The 13,140-nt window shown below is 48.7% G+C and overlaps 1 protein-coding gene across 7 annotated transcripts in view; it reads right to left on the bottom strand.

The window, feature by feature from the left end:
- Positions 1–13,140, bottom strand: part of ITPR1 (inositol 1,4,5-trisphosphate receptor type 1) — a 162,202-nt gene that overhangs the window by 34,531 nt on the left and 114,531 nt on the right. For all 7 annotated transcript variants that reach the window (XM_083869157.1, XM_083869158.1, XM_083869160.1 and 4 more), the window contains 4 exons: positions 7,047–7,227; positions 5,667–5,920; positions 1,767–1,967; positions 538–648 (listed from right to left, as the gene is read on the bottom strand). In XM_083869157.1, coding sequence (XP_083725283.1) covers positions 538–648; positions 1,767–1,967; positions 5,667–5,920; positions 7,047–7,227 — 747 coding nt within the window. The remainder of the gene's footprint in view (positions 1–537; positions 649–1,766; positions 1,968–5,666; positions 5,921–7,046; positions 7,228–13,140) is intronic.

The raw sequence follows: 13,140 nt of genomic DNA, 5'->3' as shown, positions 1-13,140 counted from the left end.
CAGAAAGGAAATATTTCTCAAGCACAGGCTGAAGCAAGAATGCTCTGGGACTGCTGTTGCTAGAGGGGAACCTTGCTCCTGTGTTTTTGTGTTTTGAAACCAGCACCAGGGCTAATTATTTCAGCATTAATAGGGACAGCCCTAAAGAATCGTTGATGGTTTAATGGGAACAAATTAAACAACAGCAATAAAGTGTTAGGAAAGTAGTTGTAACATGAGAAATTTCGCTTCCATTGCCCACGTAAAAGCTCAGCAACAACAGACTAGTTTTCATCAGCTTTAGGTTTTTTACAGGAAGTAATTTTAGGAGTCCTCAGCATATTCTGAGTGCCTGCATCTCCCATCTGAGAACTGGTCATCATTTAAAAGGTGAAATACCTGTGACAAACAATCTTTGGGCCCTGCCTGCAGCTCACTGATATCTATAATTTTTGGGCACTTGCGAATATTGGGATACAACAAACACCCACATAACTCCAACAATGAAATTACGTTTTATCTCACTGTTAACACACTTTGTGCAGAGCATTCACTTGCCTTCAGCTCCAACACGAGGTCCATCCTCTTCTTTCCCAGAGGGTTGATGTCATTGAGAATTAACGCAGTGATGATGTCAATGCCGTTGGACTCGTGAGTAGCAATGCAGTTCTGTCCAAAGAAAAGTCATCAGGCTTCACTAATTGCCTGCACAACAAACACAGCCCGGGCTGGTGACCCCTCTGTCATCACCTCCTGGGCTGCCCTGGATGGATAACTGCATACAGAGCTCCAGGCAGGGCAACAACAAAACATTAAGGCATTTTGTTCCAAGCTGTTCCTCTCCTCAGCCATGGTCCTGCTGGAGCCCCTGGCCTCAGGAAGCACCAAGAACCACCAAGCTGATAAATGAAGCATTTCCATGCCAAAGTTGTGCAGGCTGGAGGAACAGTGTTTTACTGAGATTAGGGAGAGTTTGCTTTATTAGAAACGTGCCAATCAACACCTCCTTCAGTGCTGCTGACACAAAGAAGGGGAATTTCCATAACCTTCAGCTTTTGGAATGGTCTCTAATTAAAATGTACAAACAACAGCTTGTTGGCTTCAAAATCCAGACACAGCCCTGCTCTGTCATTGAACTCCGCACCTAAAACACCTAAAGGGTTTTATTCCACCTGGTGCAGGGAGCAGAGGGACACTGACAACTCTCCCAGGCGTTCACAGCCTCACACATTCTCTTGCAGAGACAAGAAAGACAGAAAAAGTCACATTCCAGCCTTTCAGGACAACACTATGGTTCAGTTAATGAGGAAATGGAGAGAATAAGCAGAAACTGGCACAGGGTGCCCAGAGCAGCTGTGGCTGCCCCATCCTTGGAAGTGTTCAGGGCCAGGTTGGGGATTGAGGCTTGGAGCAGCCTGGGACAGTGGAGGTGTCCCTGCTCATGTCAGGGGGGTGGCACTGGATGGGATTTAGGGTCTCTTCCAACCCAAACTATTCTGGGATTTATAAAGTACAAAAATTCCCCACTCTCCTTGTCCAATCTAATGAAACAGATCTCAGCAAAGCAGAAATACTTCTACTGCTTTGAGTGTTTCAAAGCAGGAGACCCCCTTTCTCAGAGGGGTCCCTGAGAAAGACAAGCTGATTATAAGGAGTTTATAAAGGAAAAAAATCCTCCAACTTGTGGTACAAGTGAAGTGGGCAGTGTTATAAGACAAGAGCAGCCCAGCAGAGCTGGGGCCCAGGGAGAAAGGGGGGGATGCATTTCACAGCTCTGGATTCATTACCTGGTTCTCGTGGCAGGGCCCCTGACAGTACTCAGTCAAACTCTCCAGCGTCTGGTTGATCAGTGCCACGTTCTTCTCGTTTATATACAGCCCCAGAAGTCCCAGTCCTCCAGTTGTGCTGCCACAGATACAGTCCAGGAACTGCAGTGTCTCACACACCAGGTTGTAGTTTGTCTTGTTGTTCTGGCAGCGTAGGAAATTCTGTGAGGAGAGTGTCAAAGCCATGAGGGAGGGGATAAAAAAATCATACAAAATGCTGTTTGGGTGACAGTATTTATTAAGCTCATCCATCCCCAGTTCCACTGCATGGTGGATTGCTCTGGTTCACTGTACAGGCAGTTTAAGGCTCTTTGCAGGGTTTATTTGCAACGTGCTGCTCTCCTGAGCAGCTTGTTGGCTTCACCTTGTACAGCAATAAACAGAGTGCATCCCACAGACAGAGAGATCCATTAGAGCCTGACACACCCAGCGAGGAACAGGAGCTCTGGGAAAGCTCTCTGGAGCCTGGAAGCTTCACTCCATCACTCAAGGCTCCCTCCTCTCCTCCCAGACTCCTCTCCAAGGTGGAAACAGCAATTCCCTGGCTCCAGCAGCTCCACCTGCACAGAGGGACCTGAGTGCACACCTTGAAAGAAGGTGCCTTAAATGGAATTCTCTTCACTGCACTTCTTTCCACGTAAATATTGTGATTCCTGCTTGAAGCTGCTGATTGGGAGCAGCTCCTCTAAGGAAAAGCCAGATTTGCCACCATGGATTCACCAGCTTTCTCCTCTCCTATATTCCAAATTAAAAAAAGCATCAAACCCACCCAAAACTGAAGGACAGCTAATGAAAAAAAAATTTCCCAGTGATGCTGTTTGCCAGCAGTGCATTCCCAGCAGTGCATTCCCAGCAGTGCATTCCCAGCAGTGCTGCAAAGCTTAGCAGCCACCACCACTTGCTTTTCCTTGAAATTTCAGGAGGAAAACTCTTATTTAGCTTAATTCTGGCAGATAACAACAACTGCAGGGTGAAAAAAGCCCTCAGAGGAACAGCAGTGTGGAAGCAGCAGGGTCTTTCCTGCCAGCCCAGAGAGCAGCACTGGGCCCTGGCTGTCTCTGCTGGAGTCAGACTAATGAGTCTTTTAAGGCAAACACAGAGAGAAATTGCAGATTCAATGGAAGGCGAAGCTAAAAAAGGAAAACGCTGTCTACGAGTGCAGACTAAAGGTGACAGTGATTCAGCACATTTCAGCTGATTGCTCATTTAGTATCCTGACTTCTGATTAACTTGTCAGAATGTAGAAAAGGTTGATCCTACAGAAATCGGAGCTCGTGCCTTCCCTCCAGGAAAAAAAAAAAAAATTAAAATTGAAAGGATAATACCCCAAGTGAGGAAGTAAAATGCTCCCAGGCTGCAGCACAGCGTTTATTCTGGTTACAGCCAAGCTTGTACCTGAGCTGCTTGATCCACAGTCAGAAAGGGAATGAGGCACAAGAGGCAGGAGAGCATCCTTAGGCTAAAACAAGGGGGAGGAAAAAAATCGTAGAAAACAAACCCCTGCTGCACTGTGAGAAACTGCCCCAGGGAGTGTCTGCTGCTGTCTCAGCCAGGACAGAGTGAACTCTTCACTTTCAGTCACTCAGAGCATCTCAAAGAGCTACAGAGTGGGAACACAACTCCTGAGTGCTGAGTGTGCCAGCCCACTGCCCCCATTCTGTGCGAATGACCCCGAGCTGGGACAGACCCTGATTCAGCTCAAACATGTGGGAACTGCATCCACATGCTCATCCCAATCCTTGCATTCATCTGGAGAAGGTCCTGCAGCTCCTGCAGCCCCATGGAGGGCTTGGGACAGCATCCACATGGACCAGGCTGGTAAGGGAAGGGCTGAATGATGCCTGAGCATCCCAGACATCTCCTCCTCCTCTGAAGCACAGCAGCTCTGGCTCCAGCACGACCTGCACTTCCCTGGGTTTGCACATCAGCCCCAACAGCTGATGGAAAGGCTGAGTGTGCCCAGCACACACCTGCACCAGGCAGGCCATCCCAACTCATTCCTCATTCAAATATAATGTGGAATTCTTCCTGGAGAAGAATTTCCCTGATCCTTCAGGCAGCACTGGCACTTCTGCAGGGAGCTCAGCTACATGACACCAAGATTTTGGAGGATCAGACACTTCTGCCTTCCCTTTGGGGCTAAAGGAAAAGGACAAACCTTGAGGCAGGCAGGCAGCAAGAGGATTACACCAGAAAAATTATGGGTTACACTGGAAAAAAAACATTCTACCTTTTTTTTTTTTTTTCTGGTTAAGAAAAGAAATCCCTTTTTCTCTCCGAGCTGACTACCTGCTGTTTGGGTAATCTAATTGTTGGGGATGGGGAAGAGCTGAGGCCAAGTTCCTGCACTGGCTGGAATTCAAGTGAGCTCCTATAGCTGCGGGTGCCTCGCCAAAGGCAGCAGAGGATCCTGTGCGGTTTGGATCCCAGCCACGGGAACCGACACCGCCAGCGGCAGGAAAATCCTCTGACAAAACACACATCAAAGGGCTCCTTTTCTTTCAAACCAGAGAGAAAGGCTGATGGATGTAACCTGGGCACTCAGAGATGCTCCCACTGAACATCTCTCCGTGCAGCTGCTGCAGGGGCATTCCCCGCTCAGAGGAAACGATTTGGCAGCTCCAAAGAGCTCTCAGGGTCCCACGCTCCTGCCGGCCAGGGAACAATGGGCAATCAAGGCAATTATTGCTCTTGATGAGGGCATTTAGCACATTGTACAAGCTCCTCGAGTTCAACCCCGCAGCAGCGGCTGCGCTGAACAAAAAAATTTAATCTGAATTGCAGCCCCTTTGTAAGGGGGGACCTGCTCTGGGCTCCCTGGAGTTGTACACACTCTGTCCCAGGGCAGCAGAGGACACTGAGCCTGCCAGGACCTTCGGGCACTGCCGGCTCCAAGGCCTGTCACGAGGCAGCTGGAGCAGAGCCTGCTCTCTCCACATCCCCATCAGGTGTTTGCACACATGGTCAGAGATCCTGAGCCTTCTCCTCTGCAGCCTGAGCTTCCCCAGCCCACCAGATGCTCCAGTGCCATGGTCAGCTCTGACACTGCCTGCACTTGGGAGCCCAGGGCTGGAGCCAGAATTCCACATGGAGCCAGAATTCCATATGGAGCCTTGTTTAAATGCACGTCCAGCTGTTTCAGATGTTTCCCATCTCAATTCTCCACCAAGGGGAAGATTCCCTTGCTCCACACCTCACCAGGGTCTCAGGGATGTAGGGCTGGTGAAGGCCAGTCCTGGCAGTAAGGGGTAACTGAAGGTGGCACTGAGCTCCCTGACCTTCTCCATGTCCTCTGTCCCCAGGGCTGTGCCCATTCCACAGCAAACCCACCTCTCCTCACCTCCTCCTGTGTGGATACAGCCAAGAAACCCTTCTCATTGCCCTTCATGGTCCTCAGCAGATTCACCTCCAGCTGAGGCTTTCCTGACACCCTCACACCATGTGTTCAACTCTAGGCACACAAACAGACAGATCCAAGAAAATCCAGGAGAACCTGGGAAAGTGAAGCTTGAGGACTGCTGGAACCAAATGCCCTCTTCACTTTCCTAAATGATTTTTCTTTCCTTCTTTCCCCTCTAAAAAATCAAATCAGTGACTTCACAGCACAACACTTGCTCTCAACATACACTTTTTAAAAGCCCCAAGAAGTGTTGATCCCACCACCTCTTTCAAAGACCACTGCATAACTGATTTGCTCCTATCAGCCCAGCAAGGTATAACTGCTTTTTTTTTCTGGATTAACATCAAGACCAAAGAGAACAACTGGTCCCATAATCCATTTAAAAAGGCCTGGGATTAGGGATAATGGTGTGGCAGCAGTGAATGCACCCTGAGCACGACTGCCCCCAACCAGGGCGGTACCTGCAGATCCCGGTTGTGGTTCTCACAGAGCAGCTGCAGGAAGCGCAGGATGGGCTGCATGATGGAGATGACAGCACTCATCTCCAGCTCGTCCTTGCTCTTGTCTGCTGCAGCCTGGGCCCCCTCTCCAGGTGAGTAGTGCTCCTCGGGGTCGGCCTCTCTCCGGTAGGTGTTGTACGCCTTCCGCGTGGCCGCCGACGCCTCCAGCAGCTGGTCCCGGACCTCCTCTGTGATCTGGGTCATGGGCTCCCTGACTGCAACACACCAGGACACAGCTTCCTTAGGGAATGTCCTGGGTTGTGGTGTAGGATGTGCACACAGTATTTATTCCATCCCCATGAGCTGCTGGAACCAGGTGGGGCAGTGTTTTCCCAGGCCCCTCCTTTGGGCTCTTCTGCTCATGGCCCATCAATGCCTTGCCCAGGACTCACAGGGAACTCCCTCCAGGAGCTCTCTCTGTTTAATGGGCCATCAAGGAGCCACTGCACGACTCCTCATCCCATTGGGAGATGCTCCCAATGCCCAGGGGGAGGAGCCAAGCATTCCCACCTGGAGAGAATCTGGGATTTGGGACAGGACAAGCAGCCCTGAGCCACTGGATTCCCAGAGGAGCAGAGCTCCCAGACCTTTCTGTGGGATCACTGCTTCAGGAAGAGCCCCTCACCTGGACTGCTCCCCTCACCCTGCTCAGGGTGTGTTCTGACTCTGGCAGTGCTCCTTTGTTTTACTGCATTGATTTTATTTTATTTTTACCTTTCTTCTTATTAAATTGTATTTCTGACTTGGAGCCTCTCACTCGTTTTGCTTTCAAACCACGACAGGGAAGCTGGAGGAAGAGGGGCCAGGAGATCTGTCCACACCTTCCCCTGGCAGCTCCACCCCACAGGCCCAGCTGTTGAGCAGCAGCTCTTGGGTGAGTGTGTTTAGTGCAGGTGAGGGGCTCATGCCACACTCTGCACCTTGGGCACCAACCACAGCAGGGTTATAAATCTGGGGATTAATTGCTTAGGGCACACACATCCAGCACTAGCAGGAGTTATGATAAAAGGACCTGCTTTAGAACAAAATTAGGATTTCTTCACTTATTGTTAGAGACGGCACTGACCACAACCCACAGTCTGGGGTTGTTACTCTGGATTTGGGCAGCTTGTCATGAGACAAGGCAGAAGAGTCTCAGCTCAGAAAGGCTTTTCCTCACTTCAACAGCACAACCTCACAAATGGATGAAGAGGGGATGAAGCTCTCGAAATCCCGAGCCAGGGCACCACTGATCTCTGAACTTTGCTCTGTGGGATCAGAGATCAGAGCATTATTGCATCAATTGAAACGAGTTCAAAACACACTCCCTGTCACTTCAGAAGGGGAATGACTGGGGATTACCTCTTTTCCTGTTGGGGACATCTCTGTCCGAGTCATCATCTTTCTTTTTGTTTCCCAAGTCACTGGTGTTGACTGTGACAGTTGCCTTGATTTCTTGCTGTGCCACTTTCATGCGATCATAAAACACCTTAAAGAACTTCTCAGATTTCTTATCTTCTGTCAGTCGGCAGAAGAAGGAATGCTGCAAGAGAAAAGGAACAGCAGCTGGAGATACACACCCAGGTCTGAACCCAGACAATTCCACCTTTCTGCCCTGTGTGGTGTCCTGCAGGACTCCATTAGTTGTCAGTAAACTGAAACTCAGAGCAATGGGAACTTTGTAGTTTGTTGAGAGGCAGCCCCAGTGTCCCAGCTTTCTTAAGTCCCTCATTAAGAACTTCAAATACGGATTTAAAGAGAAGTGAGGGCAATAAATCACACCAGCCCCATACATTTGGGCAGCACACCTCACTCTCAATAAAGGGAAATAAGGTAAGTACCAGGAATTAAGGTATGGAGAAGGGAATTCCCTGTAATTTGATCCTCAGCTCAGAAACAAAAGGGTATGAGCAAAATATTGGAGAAGAAGAACCGTCCTGCCTTCCCAGCCTCAAATCCAAGGGACTGTGACTCACAGCACACAAAAGCCAACTCTAATCACAATCCAAAAATGTACAAACAGGGCGATGCCTGTGAGGGACATCCCATGCTGAGCTCCCCCTGCCCTGCTGGCAGGCTCCTTAAAACTCCTTTCAGTTCCCACTCCAATATATCTTGAAGTGACAGAAAAACTCAAAGCACTGACTACTTTTAAGGTTTATTACTCTTCTCCTGCACATATGTGCACGGAGACAGAAAGTTCTCCCTAAAATCGAGGAGAATACAAATCATGTACAGGTCAAGAAGGAGCCAACACAGTGAGTGATCAGACAACTCTTGATGAAACCAATATGCTGTTACATAAATCAGGGCCAGAGCTTAAACACGACTGAAGGATGAACTTGTAAGTGGGTCACCTTATGCAGAGCATTATGAAATTAGTTAGCATTCTGCAGCGGCTCGCCATCCAACAGCTTTACATGATGAATAGGAATGAAGCCTGATTTATTGAGAAAACAAATTAAAATGGGAACAGCAATATATCCTGCCCGCTCTGCTGTGGAGCACACGGGGCCCTGGCTGCTGCTGCTGCCTTTGATCACTCCCCAGCAGCTGCATGGAGAACACACCGAGTGACTTTGAACACTCCCAGAGTTGTGTCTTTGATTACAGGCAAGAGCAGGAGTGTGGCTATTTAAAGAATATGGTCAATATTCACGAGATATCCCTCCCACCTTGCCCTCAGCACACCTCAGGTAAACCCTGAAGATTGTGTTTATTTCTAGTGATTAACAGAGAGGAGAGAAAGGAGAATAACTCAGGACAGACATCCCAAATCCAAGCACACCAGTTCCCCCTCCTGACACCCACCCAGAGAACACAGCAAAGCACATCTAATCCAAGACTTTCTATCAACAATTTGAATGTTTTCTCATAATGTTTTCCCATGGTTTTTAACTGAAAGAGGGCTGACTTGGATTAGATATATTGAAGGAATTCTTCCCTGTGAAGAGGTAAGGCTGGCCAACAAGCCCTCAATAACTGGGTGGTTGAGGCAGCCAAGCCTGAACTATCTCCGTGACTTGGTGGCTACAAGGACAGAAAAAGGAAGAGTTTATACCTAAGAAGCATCTTGGAAATTTCACTCTCCCAAGATTACAAATAACAACAACCAGCAGAAACCACAGGTCTAGAAAGGCCAAGCACTTTCTGAAAAATCAGGTTTTCAGGCAGCAGTGGCCATGACCTGGCTGTCACATCTGCACACCCAGACTGGAGGAGTTTCCCTGTGATGAAGCCTTGCTGAAGGAAGCCTTTTTTTAATGAACCACACTAAAGAAATACCTTTTATGAGAGTAATTACTACTTGCTGACAGACTCGATTTTTGTCGTCTTTTCAAGCTTCTTAACTGAGTTTCCACTGCACTTCAGAGAAAAAAGAAAAAAAACAAAACAAAAAAAAAAACCCAAATGAAAGGAGCATTTCCAGTAAAGCTTTTTGTGCATGCTGTGCATACACTGAAGGGGTGCCACCAAATGATTGTTTCAGTTTAGGTCAGGATGCCTAACACCTTCACACATATGAATCAACCACATGCCAGCTCCCAAAGATACTGTATTTTAAGAGATGTGATCTTGCAAGTTGTGCTCGAGCAGGTAACGGGTGGTGATAATTATGACAGAAATCCTAAAGTCTTATTTACAGATATAGCCTCGAAGCAGAAAGTGGAGAAATCTCCCTTTTTTTAAAACGGAAATCGAGTGGCCATTTTTGAGCACCGTCTGCTGGGGTCCTGCCTTGTGTACAGACACCACGGAACCACGGGCTGCTGAAAGAGCAAGTGAGGAGGAACAGCCAACCTCCACGCTCCTGGGGGATTTGGAGGAAAGGAGCTTTAAACATAGCCCTGACACTGCAGCATCTGACACCAGCCAGCCCTGAGAATCCAGTCATCGTCACATTGGGGGGGTCTGGGAGCTACTAAAAATCTACTCCATAGGGAACGAGTATGGGCTGTGTGTGGCTGTCCCAGTATGGGAAAGCTGCCTGAGAGGTACTGGAGATACAGGCAGTGAAGGCCAGAGAGGGATTTGTGACAAGGGGAATGGCTTCTCATTGCCAGAGGGCAGGGTCAGATGGGATTTTGGGAATAAATTCCTCCCTGTGATGGTGGGCAGACCCTGGCACAGGGTGCCCAGAGAAGCTGTGGCTGCCCCTGGATCCCTGGCAGTGCCCAAGGCCAGGCTGGAGCACTCTGGACTAGTGGAAGGTGTCCCTGCCCACGGCAGGGAGTTGGAAGTAGATGATATTTAAGGTCACTCCCAACCCAAAGCATTCTGGCATTCCTAGAGTGCAAAACTCACACACTGTGAAACTGCATTTTATTTCAACCTTGTGTTGTTACTGTCTGTTAAGTCATTGCCCCTGGACAGGAGCCAGAGCAGCCCATGAGGGCTGCCCCATGAACTCAGGCTCAGCAAAGAGCTTTGCAAGTGCCCAGAGCTGAGGGAGGCCCAGCAGAGCTGCAGGGCACAGCAGGGCACAGAGATCTCCCCAGCAAAGGAACCGCGGCGACACCGCTGAGATAACGGGATGGAAATTAATTATCTGGGCACAGAAGGAAACCCAGACCCACCCCATATGACAAATACGGGTGTCTGAAAGAACAGACACCCACTGAAAGCAAAGACATCACCACAGAGCTCTCCATCATTTTTTAGGAGGGAGCAACCACCTCCTGGACACGTTCGTTGTTTCAAGGGGATCCATCAGGCATCGCCACTGCTCCTCCTGACATCCAGATTAAAGCACCACAGAGCACAACTGATAACACCAGGAAACCTGGGGAGTAACTTCCTTTCCTCTCCATCACCCAGCTCTGCTCCAAAGGAATTCCAGCCAGAAGCCTGATGCACAGCAGGACATGCCCCTTACATCTTTTCTCCTCCAGTGTAGCTCTTTGGGGCCAAGGGAGGTCAGCAAGGAAATCCCAGCATCACCTATGGCATCATCTCCTGGTCCACACCACACCTGGCAGAAGAGAAGCTGCAAATCCAGAGATGGATTTCTCTGGAAAAGAAACTGAAGGCCAAGTTTCAATGGCAGCACCTTGACCAACCACAGCCCTGGAGCCTCGACAGCTCCTGGAGCTCCCTCACCAGCTCAGCCCGTGTTTAATGTGGTTTCTTGAGAAAAGAATCCTGTTCTTCTTGAGCAAGTGTCAGAGATTATGAACTCTGTCTGTCTATGGTCTGCTCCAGTGGTTAACAACTGTCAGAAACATGTGGTTAAACTCTTTTTTACACCACTGACTTCCAGTCACTGATATTTTTTTAAAGTTTGTGTCTCTTCTGTAGTTATTCCCAGGAACTTGGTCTCCTCTTCCCTTCTGACTATTTACATACTCTGTGAAATGTTTACCTAACGTTTCGTGCTGAACTGAAAATACCATTTTTGCTTGCTGACTTTTTATTCAGCATTAATATCATTTTCTGTGGTGGGGATTTTCTGGCATGTTCTTAAATACTGCAAATCATTAACAAGCTGGACTGTAGAATCCCATTAAAAAAAAAAAATAAATTGGCAAAGAAGAGGCACATTTCCTGGCATTAGCATTTAAATCTAAGACCCCTGACATATGTAATGTATAAAATTTCTAATGATGAGTGGAAGAGAAGCTCAGCTGACTCCCCAGCAGTTCAGGGGGGTGGGATTATGGAGGCAGGATAACCACAGGGCAGGGACAAATGCTCCTTAATGTGCCTCTCATACCACCAGTCATGTAACAAATTGGATTTTAGCCAGCACAACTGACATCTGTCCTGTGGAGAGTGAAACCATCCAGCACAGCAGTGTGGTACCTTTGTGTAAGGTGTACAGAGGACAGACCGAGGTAACTAATCCACTATAAATATAACTAATCCACAGTAAATTTAATGATGAGTGAGCTTGTGCCTAGTGTAGGATTGTTAAATGGGGGGGAAAAAAAAAAAAAAAAAACCAAAAAAAAACCCACAACCAGGCAGCAGCTGAAGGAGGCTAAATTCTAATTCTTGCCTCTGAAAGTCTGGCCAGTTTGGGCTGTGTGTGCTGTCCCTTTTACTGGGGACACCTTTCCCTACCCTGTCACCTGGCTCTGCCCCAAAGCCACGACTGTCCTTCCAGCCAAGAGAAGGAACAAAGTTGGATTGTTTCTCATGGACCAGCTTGACTTCCCACCGCAGCCTCGCTCCGGGCTGGGCTGTCTGACTGATGCTGTGAGAAGCAAAACCCAGCAGCAAGCCCTGGGTTCAGGCAGGCTGTGCTCAGCTGTGTTGGCTCCCCAGGAGGGGTGGCCTGGCCTGGGGCAGCCTTGGCTGTAGGAGACACCCCAAGGTTGCCGTCAGCCCACGGAGCGTTCCCGGGGCCGCACCCTCCCCAAGTGTTTCATCAGCCACCAGCCCTGCCAGACCATCCCAGCACATCCCCAAGAATTCCTCTGCAAAACAAGCTTTTGGTTACCGAGAAATCAGGGGAAGCAGCGTCCCAGCAAACACCTCACCAATTAAAGCAAACTGCTCTCGTCTCCTTCCCCATTTCTCTAATGCCAGGGAACAGAAAATACCCCGTTGAACTTGGCGAGCCGGGGAGAGGAAAGTCCCTCCAGAAAGAGGAGAGAGCTCAGTGATCTGGCTCCAGCTCAGGACATTTTATTCCAACACTAGAGAGAAATCATTGCAGGGACCTCAGCTCACTCGGGTTATCCGGCCAGGCTGCCAGCACGAACTAATGCAAAACTTGTGTGCTACTTCATCTCTGCAGGAAGAGTTTGCCACCCCCAGACGAGTTCTTAGAGCTGGACTACTTCAAACAAGCCACATTTTAAGGGGAACTGCACTAACACAAGCACTGAATTAGGCACAAGTGCCAGCCCTCTGCATTCTGCCTGAACACATTGCGAGGGCTTCCACTGCAGAAAATTCCAACCCAACTCTGCTTTTGGTCCCTCCTCATTTATTTATTTTAAATATCGCTAATCTTTCCCTCTCAAAATCTCTCTTATGTCCCGGCTCGCTGCAGATCCATCACTTTGGGCAGGAGTGATGGATATCATTAGTCTTGCATAGCTTAAGGAAATGGCAGCTGAAATATTTCACACTGAACATACTTCACAGTTTGAAATAAACCCATAAGGAAAATCTGCCAGAACACCTCAATTGCCTCTTTTCTTTGCAAACTGTAAAATAAACTTTGTCCTGAAAGCAGAAGGAGGACTTCCCAGCTCTATTTTCCACAAATAAGACAAACTCTCCCTGCCATGGGCATTCACTCTCCACCCTGCACAGCTCTGCTCTTTGCTGGGGGTTCTGCCCACCTTATAGGGAAATGTTTTTTAGGGGTGATGAGTGTACAGAGCCTGACCTGTGGAAATGCTGGTCTGTCCCGGCCAGCTTTAAATGAGACCAGCGGCACAGCTACACCAGGAAGAGCCCTGAGATCCTACACATCCTCCTACTGCAATGCCCAAAATCTTGA

This window comes from Zosterops lateralis (genome assembly GCF_965231275.1).
Source record: "Zosterops lateralis genome assembly, chromosome: 11".
Classification (NCBI taxonomy): Eukaryota; Metazoa; Chordata; class Aves; order Passeriformes; family Zosteropidae; genus Zosterops; species Zosterops lateralis.
Note: the sequence above shows the minus strand (reverse complement) of the source record. Positions and strands in the feature narration are given on the sequence as shown.